Below are 20,623 nucleotides of genomic sequence, written 5' to 3' on the forward strand. Positions count from 1 at the left end.
CCACATGTACACAGTATTTCCTTACAAGTCAGTGGGTTATTCTGCTTAGGATGAGGTCTGGAAGGCCTCCTTTGCCATCATTTATGATTAACCTGCTTTCTCAGTTCCAGTGCATCTTGACATTACTACCCGGCCTCTACAGAAAGAATTGTACCTAAAGGAAGCCACATAATCTTTACACATGTTTACACTCATACTGGGAGTTTGGAGAATGAGTAGGCTTTATTTCCCGCTTTCTCCTGATGGTAATTATTCTAGGAATTCTAGGACACCAATCTCACTGATGGTGCTGGAAAAGTGTTTGACAACCATTTACATAAACTTTACATACCAATTCAGCACTCCTATTCAGTGGGTTTGTATGGAAGGATTAGTGACCCTCTACTGTCATGTGTTGTATGGGGACTCAGTGATAAGGGAAGACAGAACACCTGCTCTCTGGCCATGGCCTGAAATGAGCAATAGTTTTAGATAATTTCTAGAAACTGTCTTTGATGTGACTAAGGGAACTGTTGCCATTAATAAAGTGTTAAAAACCTGTAAGGTAAGCATAAATTGATCAGTCTAGTTGAACCAGTTTATCTCACAAATCAATTTTGTGGCAATTTGTTGGAGTATCTGTTTTGTTTTGTGTTTGAGGATTGTCTAGGGTACATTGAAATCCATCTGTAGCCAAAGAATATTATAGTTTGTAGAATTTCAATAATTATTTTTGTTTCAGAATAAGCTATATTAGAGAGCAAGCTGGCCAGCTGACATTGAGACCATTTTAAGTTTCTTGTAACTTGAGAGTTGAGAACTTTATAGATAATAATTTGGTTTGGATTTTGTAGCAATAACTAGTCTCTTTTCACATCCTGTGACATTTTTCTTTTTAGCTGAAGGTACTCTTTGTAACCATTAGGGAAATTTTGATCTCAGTGACACTTCTACACTTCTGTCTAGTTTCTTTTTGGATGGCTGTTTCTTTGTTGCTATTGTGTATCCATTCAGATATCATCCCTCTGCTTTCCATCTTGTTTCTGTGTATGCCTCCACCTAAGCATTTTATAGACATAAACAAGAGACTGAAATTCTTTGTTCGGTGGGCTAAGGTTTGGTCTTTCTGAGGAAAACAGTATTTAATTTAATTTTCTATCTACAACATGCATACTCACTGCTTCTCTCTTGTTTAATTTGATTCCCACATATCTGTGCACTTTAAATTATATTATGTGGAGACTGAAGACATCATATTAATGCTATATGTTGATGATACTGCTGTATATAGCTCTATCTGTTTTATGTGCTTTGTAAATTAAAAATATAAAGGTTATGCTCTATCATGTGGACTTGAAGGGCTAAATGGGTCTTTCTTCTGTTTTTTTTTTTGTTTTACACACAGTGCCTCACACACTTTCTAGCTCTTCCAGGGAGCTCTTTGTGACAGAGTAGCATCCCCAATCCACAAATTTGTTATCTGAAGAGCCTTCTTGAATGATGACCATGTCAGTTACTCTTTTGGGTCTGCAGGTCAGCAAAGGAGGGCAGAGTATAAGGCCTTTCTCAGTTTTTTTCTGTATGTACACACAACGTAAGTGTTGGTGTTGCTCTAGCTTCGAGGAGACATGTGGAAATTTTTACCTCCCCAGTGGATTCTAGTCTCTGCCCTTCAACCTTCTTTACTTATTTATGGTTTTCCTTAACTCTTCCCCATTGTGTTAGGCCGTCACAAATCCAAGGCACTTGCTACAAGTGTTTTGACAAATGCCAATGGGGAGAAACCATTTTCCCCTTGGTAACATGAGAGGCCCTTTTCTAATGGTGCTTCTAGGGAGCTCCTGGAAAGGTCAGAGTGTGATGATTTTGGTCAAGGAGGCCCTGAGAGATCTCTAGCTTTACTGTTTTCATTGCAATGGCTGACAAGTTGTGTTGAGAAATCAGGCTGCTCCAGGGCCTGGTAAACCAAAAGGTCACTCCCATTATTGTGATTTAGTTGAGTTGCCTATATATTCAATAAGAAATGTAGAACCTTAGTTAATTTTCAGCTCTGGTAAAGTTGATTTGGGCATTCTTTTCCATTCATTTCTTCTCCTTTTGCTTGTTTCTCTCTCTCTTTTTTTTTTTTCCCTCTCCACATCTGTTTTTTGGAGGGGTATTTTAGTCAGCTTTTGTGTCACTATAATAAAATACCTGAGACAGACTACTTATTTCAAGAATACACCCCAGTTACTGAAGGTCAAGTCTAAGAGCACATGGCCCATTGCTTCAGGCCCCTGCTATGAATGGTAGATGGGGATGGCAAATCACAGTGAGTGACAGAAAGAGAAGTCAAGCAAGGTACCTAAGTCTCCTTCCTGTGCTTATCCCTGGTGACCTAAAGACTCCATTGGGCCATTTTACATGGGAATACTTCACCCATAGTGCAACCATCCCAGACACTAAGGCATTATATGTGAGCCTTTGGGAATAGTTATCCAATCAGGAGGGGGTAAATCTTCAAAGGTCTTTACAGGACAGTATTTCCAAATTCCATCCACAAGAGACAGAATCTTTCATCTAAACTTTCAACTCAGCATAGAATCTAGGAGAATGAATAGAAAGTCAAAGCAAATTTAAAAAAAGATCTAAATATATACATATCTACGGAAAAGTTCAGTTCAGCAGGAAAAACTTATTTTGTATTTACAAGCAGAACTCTAAATCTGAATGTTTTCCCAGGAGCCCTGATTTCAAAGGGAGACTAAAATCCTTATTGTTCCACACAGAAAGACCATCCATTAATCTGTTTAAGTTTTACATCCATAAAAACATTGACCCATTTAACGACCGATGACACTCTAATTTTTAACGAAGAGCTTGACTTTAGTTACCAATGCTGCTTATGTTCGGATCTTCCCGGGCTTCATTCCTGCCAATCCATCAACATTTTTTTCATTGTCTTTACTGGAAGTCATGATAAAAGCACACTGCAGGCAGTAACAGTTCAAGGTGCCAGAGGCTGGCTCAGGTGATGACTTTGACTGTAACAGCAATAAATCTCCTGGTTTCCACCTGCAGACACCAGCTCTCCTGGGTGTAGCTGGGTGGTTCTTTCAGAAATGTTTGCTTCTTCCCCCTCAGTATATTTTAATTCTGCCTTTTTGATACCTTTGTATCCCCAGAGTGTTTAGCTTTAATCTGGAACATTTACCTCTCATCTCTCTATTTGCAGTACAGATGGACATATTTCATAATTATTACTTAATTAATAGAGCAAAGGTGCAACATTCCTTGATATCTATAACAAGAAAACTATAGGCTTTAAAAGACTTTTTAATTTATAATGATTTAAAAAGTGATAATTTTATGGTTAGACCTCTGTATTCATGTTTTACACATGGCTCTAAAGTCAGGAAACCTTGAACTATGGGGCCAGATTTTAGAAATATCACTTCTTGGTATGATAGCATAGAACTGTCTGGGGTCTGCCTAGTATAGTGGTTTCCACATGTGAGCACACAGACTAGAAGGGCAGACAGAGACTGAAGATAATGGTGGACTGTACCAAGGACACTCTGAAGCCAGCATTTCCTACTTGAGAGATGTTGCTACTTCCTGTGCAACCATCTTTCCAGAGCCCTTTCCAGGTCATGCAAATAAGCTACATCTATATTTTATCAAAGTAGTTTATGAACTATTTTTGTCAACTGTCTTCATTTTTGCATCATGTGCAGTTGGTAACATGTATAAAAATCGATGAGTTGAAACTTATTTTCAGAGAAGAAACAAGCCATGGGTTTCTGTATTGTGTTCCTCTGGGTTGGTAGTCCTTTCCTTCTTCTACAAGCTTCAACAAATCCAAATTTTCCTTTGATTTCAAAATCAGTGGAGAATGGTTTTCATTTGATCTGTACTTGTTTGTTTTATACAGGCAGCGTTGCCTGTTCTATAACATCTTACCGAAACAGGAAGAAGGGAAACTTAGATTTATATCTAGGTTTGCATATGTTAATTCCAACAAGAAAAAATATTGTTATTAAAGAGCTTTATGTGATTTAAGAGGATTCATTCATAGATTTCTAAGAGGATAAAATTTTGGTAGATACAAACCGACAAGGATGGAGTACAGAATGCCAGGTCGATCAGATGGTGGTTGGATGTTTCGGTCCTGGTCAATGGCTTGGATTGGTGGGGTCACCACAATAGGGTTCAGTTCTTCCTGGAAGAAAATTCAGAGTGTTTAGCTGAGCTTCACACTCGTACTTCAGGGGAAGTTCACACCTGGATGAATTTGGTCGCCTACATATCCACTCCTCAGGCACTGGAACACAATTGCCCAGTCTTATAATTTGATACCTCCTCTTGCTAATTCTGAATCTGAAGAGGAACTGAGCCTTTCTCACACTCAAAATGAAAGTCTGTTGTAGCTATGTGTACAAAACTTTATCTAAGGGGTTCTCCCAGGAGGAATCCAGGGAAGAAAATTACAGCGTTAAGCTGCTTAGAGGGTTTAAGCAAAATGTAAAGGCATTAAAGAGCTCCTGTGAGTGCACTGTTTTAGAACAGATTTGAGTCTCTGCACTCTTTCCTTCTTCAATTCTTGTTTTATCCAAATAATTATAGCAAAATAGGGAAAACACGCAAACATATTTCACTTTATTAGGAATCAAAGCCACTCCCCTCATTTTCATATATTGTACTAAAAGTACTTATTACAATTGCACTTAAGTTAATAGGGTTATGAAAAGATTCTCTTTAGGATTTTGACAGATGTCTTTAAGTCACCGTTCCTTGGTTTGATGTCTAGGTGTATCCACTGAGCAATTAAGATTGCTGAACTGGTGCAGAGATGGGGCATAGGTAGGTTAATTGGAGGTAAGAGCACTGGCTTCTCTTGCAGAGGTTCCCAGCACCCACACGGCAGTTCACAAGTCTCTGTATCTCCAGTTTCAGGGTTTCCAGTGCCCTCTACTGGACTCCATGGGCACTGCACACACACACACACACACACACACACACACACACACACACACACACACACACGGTGTGGTTATACACATGTAAGCAAGCACTGAATATCCATAAACATTAAAACAAATAAATCTTTTTTAAGAGGATGTAAATACTTATAGTTTTTGAGAGGGGCTAAGCTACGAATGTTGGTTCTGGCTGTGGTGTGGTAGTCTCTCACCTCTGTCACTCCAGTAAAAGAGACAGAGTTGGGCATAGCTCCATTAAATGAGAAAACAGTGTGCTGTAGAGAACAAGAAAATCCTTACTCTACCCATCAGCTTGGGGAATGCTATACTAGATAAAGTTTTGAAAGCATAATATTTTCAGGGAATGGTCTGAGGGAATTAGCCAATCCCACTACCTTTCATTGTGACTCCAAGAAAATGGTATTTTGTTTTATGTGCTTTCAGTAAACATTCACTAACGTCTCCTTGAAATAATGCTCCTAGGACAGGGTTCAGAAAACAGGGTTTCCAACTTTCAGCCAAAATATAAAAATGGTAACTCTAAAGGAAAATCAAAAAATTTCTCAGTGTCTGAGGAAGGACTTCAATGTGCTTTTTACTTAATTTATTCTGAAACAAGGAACATTGAACTCTGCCATGTACTCTTAGGCAATTTAAATTATCAGTGGACACTGTATGGTGGTGGCTTATATTTATTTTATATTTATATTAAATAACCACAGGCAATACATTTTAAATTAAAATCATAGGGTTTAAATATAATTATTGACCAATGGTTATTACTTCATATAAATCTCAGGGCCTATATAGTTGTATATAGATTTTCTAAGTGGTATTCCTGTATTTTTCTATAAATAATGAGGTATTATAATTGATAGTTTAGTACCATTTTGTCTCTTCTTAATGTGAATTCAGAACCATGGATCTATCACCTCAGTATAAAAATTACCCTATTAAACCCAAAAGTCATTCTTTTGCTCTCTATCATACATACAGAAAGTTTTCTTCTAGAATATTCTTAGTTTCCTCTCTCCTTCCCTCCCCCATCCTCCTCTCCCCGTATTTAATTCTCCATCTCTGTTTCTCGTCCCATTCCTCTCTCACACACAGTCCCTTTATAACAGTCAGCTCTGTTCACATATACTAATGTATGTTTCCCTAGAGTGAAGAAAGTCCAATCTCTGAGCAGCATCTTTTAGTCAGATCTGAAGAGAAATTGCATCATGAATCACTCATAATTAATTTTTCACTAATCAAGTTTTCAATATCTTCCACATGTGTCATTCTGGTAGACCTAAGAAGGCTTCTAAAAACTGAACATCAACCCAATTCATATACCAATGAATTCTCAATAGCTTCTGACTATTGGAGAGACAAAACCTCCTTTCTTATTTACATTATTTAAAAGCTAGAATGTTGGAGTGTTAGGTAAGGAAACCCCACAGTAAGGGCACCCTGCTGACCCCTTACTCTCCTTGCCTTTTGTAGACATGCCAAGCTCTCAATCCTGGATATGACTCAGTCTAAGCCATCCCACAATTTGAAACCCACTTTCATTACTATCTAGACTTGTGGAAATGAGCAATGGGGATTTAATTGCATCATTTAAAGTTACATAGGCAAGAAAACAGGAAACAAAATCAGTGGGGATGGAAGAGTGCTAATTAGATTCCCCATCTTGCATCACCGCTTGGTAATAAGTACCATACAATAAAATGTGAGGAGATGAAAGAGATGCAAATATGATTTATAATTACTTTACTTGATGCTAGAAGAGTAAAAAAATGTGAGCATGTTGGGAGTCTTGGTCTGGAATGTGAAAATAGATTAATTTTTTAACCTACAACAATTTAGTATTGTTGGACTAAATTATTATCATGCTTATACTATTTTATACTATAAAGAAGTGAATACACTAATAAGAATAAAAAAGGAGAAATAACCTGGATAAAAGCTTCCATATTTTTTTTAAAGAAAAATTGGAGAAGTGCTGTCTTGCAGAATCTTGTTAAGAATATTGAGACTGACATTTTCCTCTCATCCTCTAGACTTTGTGCAATACAAAGTAATGGGAATTTTCTCACCTGTTGTAATTCAAGAGTTTGGCAGGAAAAAAAAATCTAGGATTACAAATGTGTTGTCTATCACTTGTTGTTGACTTGAAAACTACACTTGAGACTAACTAAAAACCCAAGCAGGTGGGCACACCTGTGGGTGATTTTTAATTAGTCAGATCACTGGAGGCAGGAAGATCCAACTTAAATCCAGAAGTTTATATCTGGGACACCCTTTCTCGTGGCAACCTTTAGGAAGGACACTGATGAAGGAAGCTTGCATTCTTTGTCTGCTTGCCAGCTTCATCCCTTCACTGCTGTTGAACCCCACTTCTTCAGCATTTCTGTATGTACTGAAGATTAGCTGAGACATACAGCTTTGTGGTCTGAAAAACTACTGTATTCTTGGACTTTCCATGAGTGTACAGTAGACAGTAGACAGCCATTGTTAGACTAGCTAGCCCACAGCCTGTAAGCCACTCTAATAATAACATATATATGTGCACACATATTATGTGTATTAAGTATTTATACATATGTATTATATAGATGATATATTACTTATATTACTAAATATGTACATACATATATAATATGAATACATATGGTATTAATACCATTATATGACATTAATACAATATGTTATTATATATGAATGATTATACATATATATATGTGTGTGTGTGTGTGTGTGTGTGTGTGTGTATTTGTACGCATATTGGTTATGTTTCTTTAGAGAACCTAACAGGAAAAATGAATGAGTCCTCAAGGATAATACTGAAGATTGTATTTAGTTGAGGATAATTTTGTTAAAATGTTGAACATTTTATGAAAAGTCATGATTTTAGTTTGAAATGCGTGTGTTTTCATTAGAAAGAACAGCATAACTAGCATACCTTGTGTGCTGAGCCTGTGTCTACACTAAAGTCTCTTCAATAGATAGGAACAGATCAAGGCAGCGTGCTGAGATAATTATGGAATCTCGGAAGGATGCATTCCATGCGACAAGAATTCTTTACTGAGAGAGCAGAGGGTGGAGGACCTGGTTCCAGTTCAGTTGGAAGGTTCCACGGTAGCCCACTGCTTACTGAATGCTTATCAATTAGATGATAAAGTACTCCATTAATGCACTACATAATTCATCTCACAAACATGGCACTGTAGGTGAAATAAAAGTAGAAACCATTAAAAGGAGATTCTAATTAGATACAAATATAGTCTGTATAATTAACTATAAGTCAAAAATGCCTTTGAAAAGTTACTGGTAGAGTTCTTGCCTGTCATGCAAGAGATTATTGGTACAGCTCCTAGTATGGCAATTAAACAAAATGAGCGAATGAATAACTATGGGTCAGGAATGACATGCTGTGCCTCTGATACCTGTACTTTTGACACTGAGACAGGAGACTGGGAAATATGAAGCTAGCCTCAGCTACATAGAAAAAGCCTGAGTGTACAATCAAATAAATACACAAACACATAAAACACACTTTAAGATGACTTATTCTTAATGATTAATTGTTGATTTACACTGTACCTCACAGATATGCATAATCATTATGTGTGGATCAAAAATATTTAAGTTCAATATGGAAACATTTTTACTACTCTGATTTGATCTTTACACACTTTATAGATGCACTGAACTACTATACTTCACTTTAAAAACTTCTATTAATAGCATTAATAAAATATATATAAGTAGAAACATTAGTGTTTGCATGTGAGTGGTAGTGGTGACTTTACACACTAAAATGTACAAAAGCTACTGAAGAGTTGAAAACAAATTAACTAAATATTCAATTCTTTGTTTTAGAGAAAAAGGTAAGCTCTAAAATGGAGTGGTAAAGTTGTTAAGGATAAACAGTACTAGGCTGTATGTGTAGTCATATGTAGACTATTGCAGATGAAGTCAAAAGGAGACACCTTGGTTCATATCATTGAACACCAAATTATCTTACTTCTTGAACTTCTAGAAGCAAAAGTATCTTTATAATCTACCTGTTTATCTGTTGTTGGTTTTCCTAAATCTGAGCCATGTTTCTGGGACTTTGAGTCTGGATCAACAATATAGAGTTCTTGATTTAAGGTGGATTTCCAAACTCAAATGATCCAATTAACTAAATCAATTCATTAAAATCATGGAGTTTCATTTTAAGATATTCTATATTGGGAAATACAAAATAGTGGAGAGATCTAACCTGATGAGTTCAGTAGATGGATGGGGCTCTTAGTGGAGGGATGGGGTCACCGACCCACCTTCAAAAATTTTGCCCTAGAATTGTTCCTGTCTAAAAGAAATTCAGGGACAAAAATAGAGCAGCGACTGAAGGAAAAGGCCATCTAGTGACTGGCCCAACTTGGGATACATCCCATGGGCATGCACCAAACCTTGACACCATTACTGATATCATGTTGTGTTTGCAGATGAGAGCATAGCATGGCCGTTTTCTGAGCATCTTTACCAGCAGCTGACTGAGAGACGCAGCTACTAAGAGTCAGCCATTGAACTATGGTTGGAGACCCCTATGGAAGAGTTAGGGGAAGGATTGAAGGAGCTGAAGAGGATGGTAACTCTATAGGAAGACCAACTAACTCAGACCCTTGGGGACTCCCAGAAACTGAACCACCAACCAAAGAGCATGCATGGGCTGGTCCGAGCTCCCCTCCCTGCAGCCCTGGCACAAGTGTAGCAGAGGACTGACTGCCAGTCTGGTCTCAGTGGGAGGTCTCCCTGTAGAGACTTGATGCCCCAGGGAAGAGGGATGCTAGGGGGGTGGGAACACCCTCTCAGAGGCGAAGGGGATGGGGAATAGGGAAAGAACTCTAAGGGGGAACTGGGAACAGGCAACATTTGAGATATAAATAAATATAATAATTAAATTAAAACATTAATAAAAATATTAAAAATGAACTGTTTGTGAATGCCACTGTGCCATGATGTGTTTAAGGCAATGAGAGGACAATTAAAAATAAGGATATTACATATTCCTTCAACAAAATAATGTGTACAACAGGGAAGACTTGGGCATTATTATTCTCCTTCTATATTATATAATAAATTCAGGATTTCCCCAAAAATGTCTTTGGAAGTTTTCTCTCATTGCTTTTATTATATGTAGGCATTAAATAGTACAGAAATAAATATAAAACTCAACACGTTCTTGCATACTTCTGTATACAAACACATGCACTTATATGATCCCTTGAGTGACTCCTTTTATTTGGCTTAGTTTGTTTTTTTTTTTGTTTGTTTGTTTGTGTTTTTTTTTGTTTTTTTTTTTTTTTTGCCATTTGTAGAAACAACACATTGCCCAAAAGACATCAGAAAAGTTTGCATGTTCTCTGCCTTTGGTGTATGTTTGAAAGACAAATCTATTTGGGTGAGCGGCAAGGCCAAATAGGTTGGTTTGAAGGCCTTTTATTATGATGTATTAACAAATGGAACCCTTATGTACAGTTGTAAGGCTTATGTGCTTCCTAATGAAAGATGCCTGGCTCTTGTCAGCCTTCCTAACAGCACTGAAAGTTGTCTTCCCTAGAGCAATGGTGCAGAGAGCACAGGGCAGAAGTCAGCGGTTGCAGCTCATGAAAATAACATCAATACCTCCAGAGCCGTTGGAATTTTATATTATAGCCAGACAAACTACAAAATTCACTGGGATAACAACCACAACAACCCCCCCCCCCTTCATTTTGTTGTCTTGATGGTGGAACTCTGTGGCTCCTTCAATATTTAAACAGGCTTATCCTGCTAGGCACCTGAATTTCTCTCAGGTGTATACTTACCTTATGGACAGAGATTAAATTCCTTTTCAAAATTTGCATTTGAATATTCGTTCAGAGGTGCCCCATGAGGGATTCTGCCAAATCCCACCTTTCAAAATGTTTCCCTGAATCTGGCTTTCCAAATTAATTCCTCTGAAGTCAATGGCTCTGATATCATGGATCTCCAAATCATCCCCAGACAGGGAGTCAACCCCTCCGTTATGTCTTTACAGTAGGCCAAAAAAACTACAGCAAAAGTGGGAAGCCTGTGGGCTCACTTCATGCTGTTCACACCACACAGTCCCAAGGCACTGCTGCAGATCAAAGGCAGTGGGTTAGCTTCCAGGAACTGATATGGAAAATACTCCACTTCGAGGGTCTCACAGACACACACACACACACACACACACACACACACACACACCGTGAAGACGATCCACAGGTAGAAAAAATGTTTCTTACAACCATGTCTCCAGTCTCAACACGTCTCTGATGGCTTTCCTTGTTTTGTTCCTGATAGCTTTGGGACCAACTGAGAATGCTGTCTCTTACCCTGCCTTCCAAGCCTGCATTTCAGCAGTGCTCAAGAAGATGGGGAGAACTCCTCATGCACGTTGGAAGGTGGAAGGAGAGACAGCAAGGAATCAGCAATCATTCCTTATGATTTTAGAAAGACAATGAGTTTTAACTTGTTGCACTTCATGGTGGCTATGATTTATGGAGTATAATTTCTGATGAGTCCCTGTGGTGATGTCATCATTAAAGTAATTTCACTCAGGGCCTATTTGTTAACTGACTTGGTGAGAATTTTAGGGTGGCTCCTCTACTCTGTCAAGTTCAAGTTTTTTTAAATAGGATGGTAAGAAAGAATGAGAAACACACACATGTACAATATACATGCATGCATATTCATACATGTGTACACACAGGAAGCATACATGCATGCACACACAAAAAGCATTATTGCACATACACACACAGGCACACACAAATTTGCACACACGCTCAAGCACATACACAAGCATACACACATACATACATGTCCACAAACACAGCCACATACACACATATACACACACATAAACACACACATAGATAGAACATATATAACTAATAATTTTTTAAATTTTGTTTACAAGAAAATGGAGTCTTAAAATTATGAGGTGCAATGTATAATTTGGGGAAAGAAGTACTTTAATGTCTTAAAGCAGTGACTCAGAGTCATTTGCATACTAACTTCACTGTACTGTTTTCAGTTTATTAATATATGTAAGGTAAACATGAGTGCCAAATACATGAGTGAAAACATATTGTTTTTAATAAAAAGTGATGATGACATTTTGATTGCCAATTCACGAATAATTATATTAGATACTGACATTTTAAATGAGGTAAAATTATTTTTAATGGATAAAAAGTGAATATAAGAAAAATGCTCCAGATGTCCTTCAGCAGAGGAATGGATCCAGAAAGTGTGGTACAATTACACAGTGGAGTACTACTCAGATATTAGAAGCAATAACTTTTTGAAATTCCTAGGTAAATGGATAGAACTAGAAACTATCATCCTGAGTGAGGTAACCCAGTCTCAAAAGACACACATGGTATATACCAACTGATAAGTAGATACTAGCCCCCAAAGCTCTGAATACCTAAGAAATGATTCACAGACCTTATGAAGCTCAAAAAGAAGGAAGGCCAGAATGTGGATGCCTCAGTCCTTCTTAGAAGGGAGAACAAAATACTCATGAGAGAAAATAAAGGGACAAATAGAGAAGCAAGGATTGAAGTAAAGATCATTCAGAGACTGCCTCACCTGGGGATCCATCCCATATGCAACCACCAAACCCAAGCACTATTGCTGATGCCAAGAAATCCTTACTGGCAGGAACCAGCTATGGATGCCTCCTCAGAGGCTCTGCCAGAGTCATACAGATACAGTTGAGGATGCTTGCCGCTAACCATAGGACTGAACACCAAGACCCCAAAAGAACTGAAGGAGTTTCTATATTTATGCCCTGCATAGCTTCATGAGTATGTAAACAAGGTGTTCAGGAAGTAGCAATATTTGGAAATATGAAGGATCTATGGGAAGTGTAGTCTCAATGAAGTGATTCTCTAGGAGGTAGGTCTTGAGAAGTACAGTCTGGTACTACGTCCCAGTGGGTAAAGTAATTGCTGTGCAATCCTAAGGTCCTGAGTTTGAACCCTGGGACCTAAGTAAAGGCAGAAGGCGCAGCCTGACTCCACAGCATTATTTCTGACTTTAGTATTTGTAATGTAGCATGTGTGTGCCCACATATACACACATTCTAGACATCCAATTTAAATAATCCTTAAAAAAGTATTTGCTCACCAAATCAAGCAGCACTAACTAAAGACAGATCCAGTAGTAAGCGTAGGGCAGGTCGACCATATGTTCCTCGACAGGAAAACTGCAGGTCACACTCTAGAAAAACCCTCACCTTGTGGCCAATTTGAAGGGCTTAAAGCTCAGAATGAAAGCACCATCTTTAAATTATAGTAGATTTTGCAACTTCAGTGGTTTTCTGTGGAAAACTGGAATGCTTCTGAGTCATGCTTTGATCTGCCACGCCCCATTCCCCCCACACCACCCAGGATCACATGGAGTCATTCCGCAGTAGAAACGATTCATTCTAGAATGCCTCTGTGCTACCTGGATCATTTGCACTACAGATAGCAAAAGAAAAGGCATTAGTCATGTTCTCAAGACATACAAAGACACCCAGGTGTGAGGCATGAAGCATGTGACAAGTTCTGATAAGAATACGTTGAACATTCTGTAAACAGCAAGAAGAAAGACAATGGCATGGGGTGGTCAGAATTCGTGCAGCAGAATTAGGAGGGAGCCGGTGAAATGGGAATGAATTAAATAGGTTATACTATGTAGGAAACTTTGCTTCCACAAATCTACGTTAAAAAATATACTCAGGCACATGTACAAGAACGTGTAACACATTAGCCGTTTTCTTAAATATGCATCTCATTGAAGAATGAGATACCTTATCAGACTATTACTTGTTTATTCGATGGATTATCACAATTACGTTTCACCCATGAGATCACAACTGAGATGGACAGAGAGCAGACAGAGCTTCAGATCGCATTCCCTGTCTTCTTTCTCAATCACTACCTGTCATTGTGTACTGAAATGACCCATCTGCTAACATCTCCTACAGGTGGTGGTTGTCTTTCATTTTATAGGAAGTAAAAACCGTGTATCTGGTTGAAACTCATCTCTTCCTGCTTCATAAGGTCATCCGTGCATAGGAGATGTATGTTCACAGGAGCTAATTTTAATCTTATAAAATAGTTCATTTGGGAATAAGCAAGCATTGCTGATTGATGTTCCCAAAGAGGTGACAGGTTGGCTTCTTTTTATTGTAGGGTACTGTGGACAATGCTACCAGCTTCTCTTGAATGCTTACACTAATGGACAGGCTTGTGTCGAACCAAAGAAAAAAGCAACTGGAGGGATGCAAGGTCTAATAGAGGGGGTTACTGTGGTTCTTCCAAAGATGTTGCACTGATTGATCATCTTAGGATAAGCTAGATGCTCCAGGTCCTTCCCATAGCTTATGATTCCAGTCTATGAAAACATGGCTGCTCTTACCAAGTATTAATTTTATCTCACTGTGGTTTAAACATGAATTTATTGCTAAGGAACCAGGTTCAAAAGCCATTATCTTCTTTTGCCTATTTCTTTTTTGTCTTCTTTTGCCTACGATTTCATGAATTTGTAGAGACATTTATATGAATAATCTATACACAGATCCAAGTCTTCTTTCTTGCTTAACATTTTATAAAGCCCTCCACAGTTTGTTCTTGACTCTGTGTTGTTTTCTGGGAGCATGGCTTTTCCATTTACAATAATCTATTTTATTATTCTCACCTGGTTCTCCGCTGTGTATAGTCAGACCACCCATGATATACATGATGATTTCCTTACTTACTGTTTCCCTAATGTTTAATGTGTTCTTGTCATAACTCATGGCACACTTGATGCTACATGCCTGGGTGTCTCTGTGTTCATCTTGAGAACATGATTAATGCCTCTCGGCTATCTGTAGTGTGAATAACCAGAGAGCACCAAAGAATTCTGGAATGAAGGGCTTCAGCTACAGAGTGACTCGGTGTGCTCCTGAGGGTCACAGTTCTGCAGCTTCCTCACAAGCATTCCAGCTATGCACAGGAAAACACTGGCGATATAGACTCTACTTACAGATCTAAATCATTTATATGACCATGCTCTTTTGCCCTCAGAGAGAAAGTTAATCCAGTCTCCAGGGCTTACAACACTCCATTGTGACAGCTCTTCAGATATATATATATATATATATATGGCATTGCTACATAATTTAAAGTTATCTTCAGATGGAAACATGAAATTAAATTATTTGATTATTGTATTTAAACATAAGTTAAAATTTTTGGTGCATGAGTTGCTTAGTTAATTAAAATAAGTTTTATTTGGGCTTATTAAAGTGAGATACAATGATATAAATCATATAATAATTTAACATTCAATTTTATAAAAGTGTGATTTATATTTTAAAAATAAAAATTTGAAACAACAACCCCATAATTCAATGTCCTTCAGATGAGTGTATCAGAGTGCCAATTGGAACTCTAGTAGTCAGGTGGTAAAAGTAAGCCAGATAATGTTTTGGAGTCCCGGAGGACCTCATGATAAAGGATCAAAATGTCTACAAAATATATTGAGACTAAGTTTACTGATAAACATTTCGAGAAAGCACTTAATGAAAATGTAAAAACTGGAGCATAACGTGTGACTATTTCAGAAGAATAAGAATTGTATACTTGATCATTTACACCTCGAATAAAGAAAATTTGTTACGGTTAGCAAAGGTGAGGCTGCCCAAGACAGGCTCTTCTCTGATAAGGCTGGACAAGGTGGAAAGACAGACAGACAGTTGGATGATAGATACACATTGATAGATGATAGATAAAAGGAGCTGAGAGATTATAGATATAAAGACAGATAAGTGTAAAGTGCAAATGATGGATACATACATTATAAACAGATAAATGCACAGAGGCAGATGATATGCAGAATGAGGAGAGATACACTATATTAATAGCAATGATAATAACGGTGGATCCCTTGATTTGGTACATAACTGAAATGCTTTGTAAGTCCTGGACATTTGGAGATTTGGACGGTTTTGTTTTGTTTTGTTTTGTTTTTGTTTTTATAAGAAAATGTAAAGAATACTCCACAAATATACCCCCTTGACAAATAAAATAAATAATGTTTTTACTACAGCATTTATAGAATAATTTCTAAACCTTGGCACCAACAAGAGCCATGAACCCTTTGATTCTGAACTCTTGTTGTTCTTAAATATCTGTTTAAAACACTTAAGTACATTTGTATTATTCAGGGACTAATTTATTCAGAAATAGCTCATGACTGGATTTGTCTCAGAAGATATCTATGTTTATTGTAGGATTTTTCTCTACCAGCTCTTAAGTCTTAAGGGAAGTGAATGAGGGGATTATTTATATATTTAGTAGTAAGCATTCTTTTTATATGCTCTATTATCAAATAAGGTTTCCATAAGCATATAAAATACTTTTTAATTACAAACACACATTCTGATCTATTTTTTGAAATATTTTATTTTTACTTATAATTATGTGTACATGTCTATGTGAGGGCAGGAGCCGGGAAAGGTCACACAGTGGGGTCAGAGCCCTGAAACTACTGTTACAGATAGTTGTGTATCTTTTGGTTTGGGTGCTTGAAATTCAGACCTCTTCAAGAGCTGAAAGTATTCTTAATTAGTAAGTCATCTCTCCAATCCTACATATGTATGTCTTGCATAGTACGTTTAGGAAGCTGTTGTTAAATAAAGCTTTCCCATAAATATAAAATATTAACAATCATATATAAACACAACTATTGATCACCTGCTATTTTTTATGTGGTAATGGCCAGTATAGAAGAGATATGATTTATTTGTAGTTTTCATATGTATTACTTAAACTTTAGTAATGTTTATTGCATTATGTGTCTCATTTTATTACATATCAAATAGGAAAAAAGTCTATTATTTCTTATCAGAAGTCACAGAAATGTTTTTCTTCTCATAACTGCTAAAAGATTATTTAATAACTGGTATTTTGCTTCTTGTTTTGTGGTGCTGGGATAGAACCAGGGCCTTGGACAGAGAAGCCAAAATTTTATCAGTGGAGTACTTCCTCGACCCCTTTCTTATATTTCACATACAACACTTTCAACTTCACATACTGAACCTGCATTTAGTACTAATAAAGGAGAGATTATTATCACTCTCCGGTCATAGTTAATCTAATATGTCGACATTTTGCGATTTGTTCGTTTGGTTATGAATAATGTCACGTCCTGTACAGCAAATATGTGTGAAATTGTAAAAAAAAAAAAAAAAAAAAAAAAAAAAAAAAAAAGGGAAACCTGTACAATTATACAGGCGTATTCATGACACCAAAATGGGAAATTGAAACGAATGCTCATTTGGAGGCATAAATTCACTGATTTTAAAAAAAATTGTATTTTTGTTAATGGGACTTGTGTAAGAAGAGGCACGACTTGTTGCAAACAGGACGTGTCCCTAAAGAATCTGTGGGGCTCAAGCGGTGAGCATAAGTATACTCAGATTGGGAAAGTTCCCCTTCGATAAATAGGACGCCCGCATAACAACACCGAGATAGAGAAACACACGGAATCCCGGAAACATCATGTCCTTATCCTCTTTGGGGCTCATATGCCTGGACTTTGCTGAGAACACAAGGAAAGGATCCCGTGTCTGCTTTATGGGAGGAACTCGGAATTCAGCCTGCCCCGTGAACTCCGCCCTAGCTGAGTCAGAAGACGGAGAGCAACTTCCTCAGATGGACGATTCTCGTCCCGTTCATTCCAGCGTCCCCGACCTGTTTTCTTCAGTAATGAAATATTCAGTTTTATCACCGGGAGAAATATGACTTAGATATGGGTTCCGACCACTGCGTTGTCCTCGTGAAAGAGGCCGCAGTTGTAAATCTCTCAGAGGAGTTGTTGACGCCTCTGAACACCCTGTAAGGAACCAAGGCTGGCTTCCTAAGTCTTACCCAAGTGGTTCTGGGTATTTGCCTTCATGGTCGCTGACTACATCAATTAGATTTTTCGGTGTTTCCTTAGAAGGTCAACATGATAGGTTTGTCCTTCATTCCCTGCTATGGTGGAGGAAATTTATTTCCTCTGCAGAATATATTTGTCTTGCCTAATATATTGACCAGATTGGAAGAGTGCATATTTATTACATTAGCATCAGAAACCATTGCCAAAGAAGCCTTACTTCAGGGGAACGCTAACAGCCAAGACCTCTGAGGGAGACTGGATACCCTGCATTTTGAAGGAACACCTCAGGAGATGTGTCTCATCAAGCTTCTGCCCTACATGCTCTTTCTGAGAAACTTCTATTACTTCCTTATTGAACAGTCCTTCCCCAAGTCTACTTAATTCTCCATTTTGCTTTCTTTAAAAAATATTTTTATTAATTTAAATTATGTGCCTGTGAATGTCTGCCTATGTGCATGTGCATGTAAGTGTAGTTGCTCGCTGAAGCCACAAGAGGGTGCTGGATACCCTAAAGCTGTAGTTACTACATTCTTTATGAAGAGAACGCTGAAGGTGTTACAAAGTATGGTACACGTGCAGGGTATCTGTTCCGTAAATGTTTGAGGGGGTGGGTTTCTATTGCATTGGAAGCTACCTTGGCCTAGGCTATGTGGTTCCATTGAGTTTTATTGTTGTAATCATAGCTGTGATAAAAGTTAAAAAGTTTCCAAATACATACATTTGAAGATTTGGAAATTAATTCCACTTTTAAAAATACACTGCTAAGCATATCTTAAAAGAACCCCCCCTCTTGTTGGCAAAATACTCAGTGTAGCTTAAATGTATCAATCATAAGCTATCCACAAAGCATAAGATTTAAATGAATATACCTATTATAATTCAGGGTTTATGTAACAGGTGAAGAAACACCAGTTAATGTGGTAATTTCACAGGGGAGGAAAGTGGAACTTTAAATAGAAAAGACTTTGAACTCTTAACAATGACAGAAAGAACAAAGGAGTTAATTTAAAAATAGCTCTGCAGGAATGCTCCTATGGCCAGCACCTCTGTTTGTAAAATGCCGGAGATAGGCTGAACAGTCAACACCCACTTGCTGGAATTAAATGTGAAGCAAGGTCAGGGCCATTTCCTGACACACAATTTCAATCAGGTGCTGTGGTTTTAATTTTAACTCCTCTTGGTATAAAGATGGCCAGGAACTCTAAGGGTGAGTGGGATACTGTGAAGCAGAGGGTGACCCTGAAGCCTGTACTTCCTCAATGCCTGGGACATCCTCACCTCGTGTGGACAAGACTTCCTGACCTTGGCTGGTATCTGAGTGCATCTCTCACACTGTTTCTTATTCCCAGCACCCTTAAACTCTGACTCTCTTTTTCTTATTAGAATGTAGACAGCTCCCATGATTTATTTTTATGCATTTGCTGTTTCTTTAGGTTTTCTCATACTGCGGGTCTCAAGTCAGACATTGCTCCCCTGGAAAAGTATCTTGTGACCAGCCTAGGTTTCCAAACTGCTGCATGCATCTGCCTTTATCTAAATGAGTGCCTTCTCCATAGCCCATGGCCTATTGCATAGCAATCATGGTAAAGGTTTCCTATAGAAAAGAGAACCTGGTGACCACCAGCTTCTTTTGACTACTTCAAAAATACAGAGGTAGTCTTCCCTGGCAAAATCCAGCAATAGGAGGAAAATCTGCTAACAGGATCACAAATTAATTACATAGTGTGCATAGGTACATGGTCTAGCAAGTAGAGAGATATAATTAAACTATACTCAGCCATTTCCTAAAATATAAAATAAGATGAAAGCATTCATGTTTTTGTTTTGTCTTGATTTTTTTTTTTTTTGAGAGAGGGTCTCACACTTGTTGAAAGCATGCATATTTTAAAAACAGAGTTTTTCCATTTGATCTTGCATAGGAAGAAATTCATCTTTCCACATAGTAAAAGGGCACTTAGTGGCTATTTCTCTGTGTATAAATCTCAACATGAGGCCTGACCCCCATTTACACATAGACAATCAGCCATATCTCTTCAGTATGGAAACACAGCTCATATGAGGCAGTTCACACTCTTAGTTACTGTTCTCCTTTTTGGGACATTCTCTGGTTTTTATCTAATATCCCAGAGCCACGTCTGCCAGTGCTGAGACCCGGAGATGCAGTTGCCTAGATACCACAGATCCTGCCTGGTCAAAGGGAGACCAGTCAAGGAGTGAATTAGATCAATGTCTTGTTCTGATTTTAGAACAGAATTTGTTTTGCTCACTGAGACCGAAGAATATGAACAGCTAAGGAACAGAAGGCAGCGCGATGAAAAGACTACATGAAGGGAAACTAGAATTAGGAAAAAAAGTACAGTGGAATGGTTCACGGCTCAACTGGAGAGGAATAAGGGGTCTTGAACCAATATAAATACAAATCATTAGTACAGTGGAGCATCAATCATGAAAGTGTTTCAGCATCGGAGGGATGTGACACTGAGTGTACTTGCTCACTCATGCTTTCTCTCTCCCTCCCTCCTTCCCTCTGTCCCACCCTCTCTCCTCCCCCAGTCTGTGCCGGTAAAGAGGATATAAGTTACATCCTTCACCTGAACTTTGACACAATTGTCCCAGCACAGCACATTTTGGACTTTTGAATCAGGTGAAATAATAGGATGGAGAGAAATAAACATAAAATTAATAACGTGAAAAAAATCTTGTCCATGGAAAAATTGAAT

General features: G+C 37.9%; 1 protein-coding gene across 11 annotated transcripts in view; it reads right to left on the reverse strand.

The window, feature by feature from the left end:
* PCDH15 (protocadherin related 15) overlaps positions 1-20,623 on the reverse strand; it is a gene marked incomplete at both ends in the record, with an annotated part of 610,552 nt that overhangs the window by 296,405 nt on the left and 293,524 nt on the right. For all 11 annotated transcript variants that reach the window (XM_080938401.1, XM_080938402.1, XM_080938400.1 and 8 more), the window contains one exon: positions 4,072-4,180. In XM_080938401.1, coding sequence (XP_080794527.1) covers positions 4,072-4,180 — 109 coding nt within the window. The remainder of the gene's footprint in view (positions 1-4,071; positions 4,181-20,623) is intronic.

This window comes from Micromys minutus (genome assembly GCF_963924665.1).
Source record: "Micromys minutus genome assembly, chromosome: 25".
Classification (NCBI taxonomy): domain Eukaryota; kingdom Metazoa; phylum Chordata; class Mammalia; order Rodentia; family Muridae; genus Micromys; species Micromys minutus.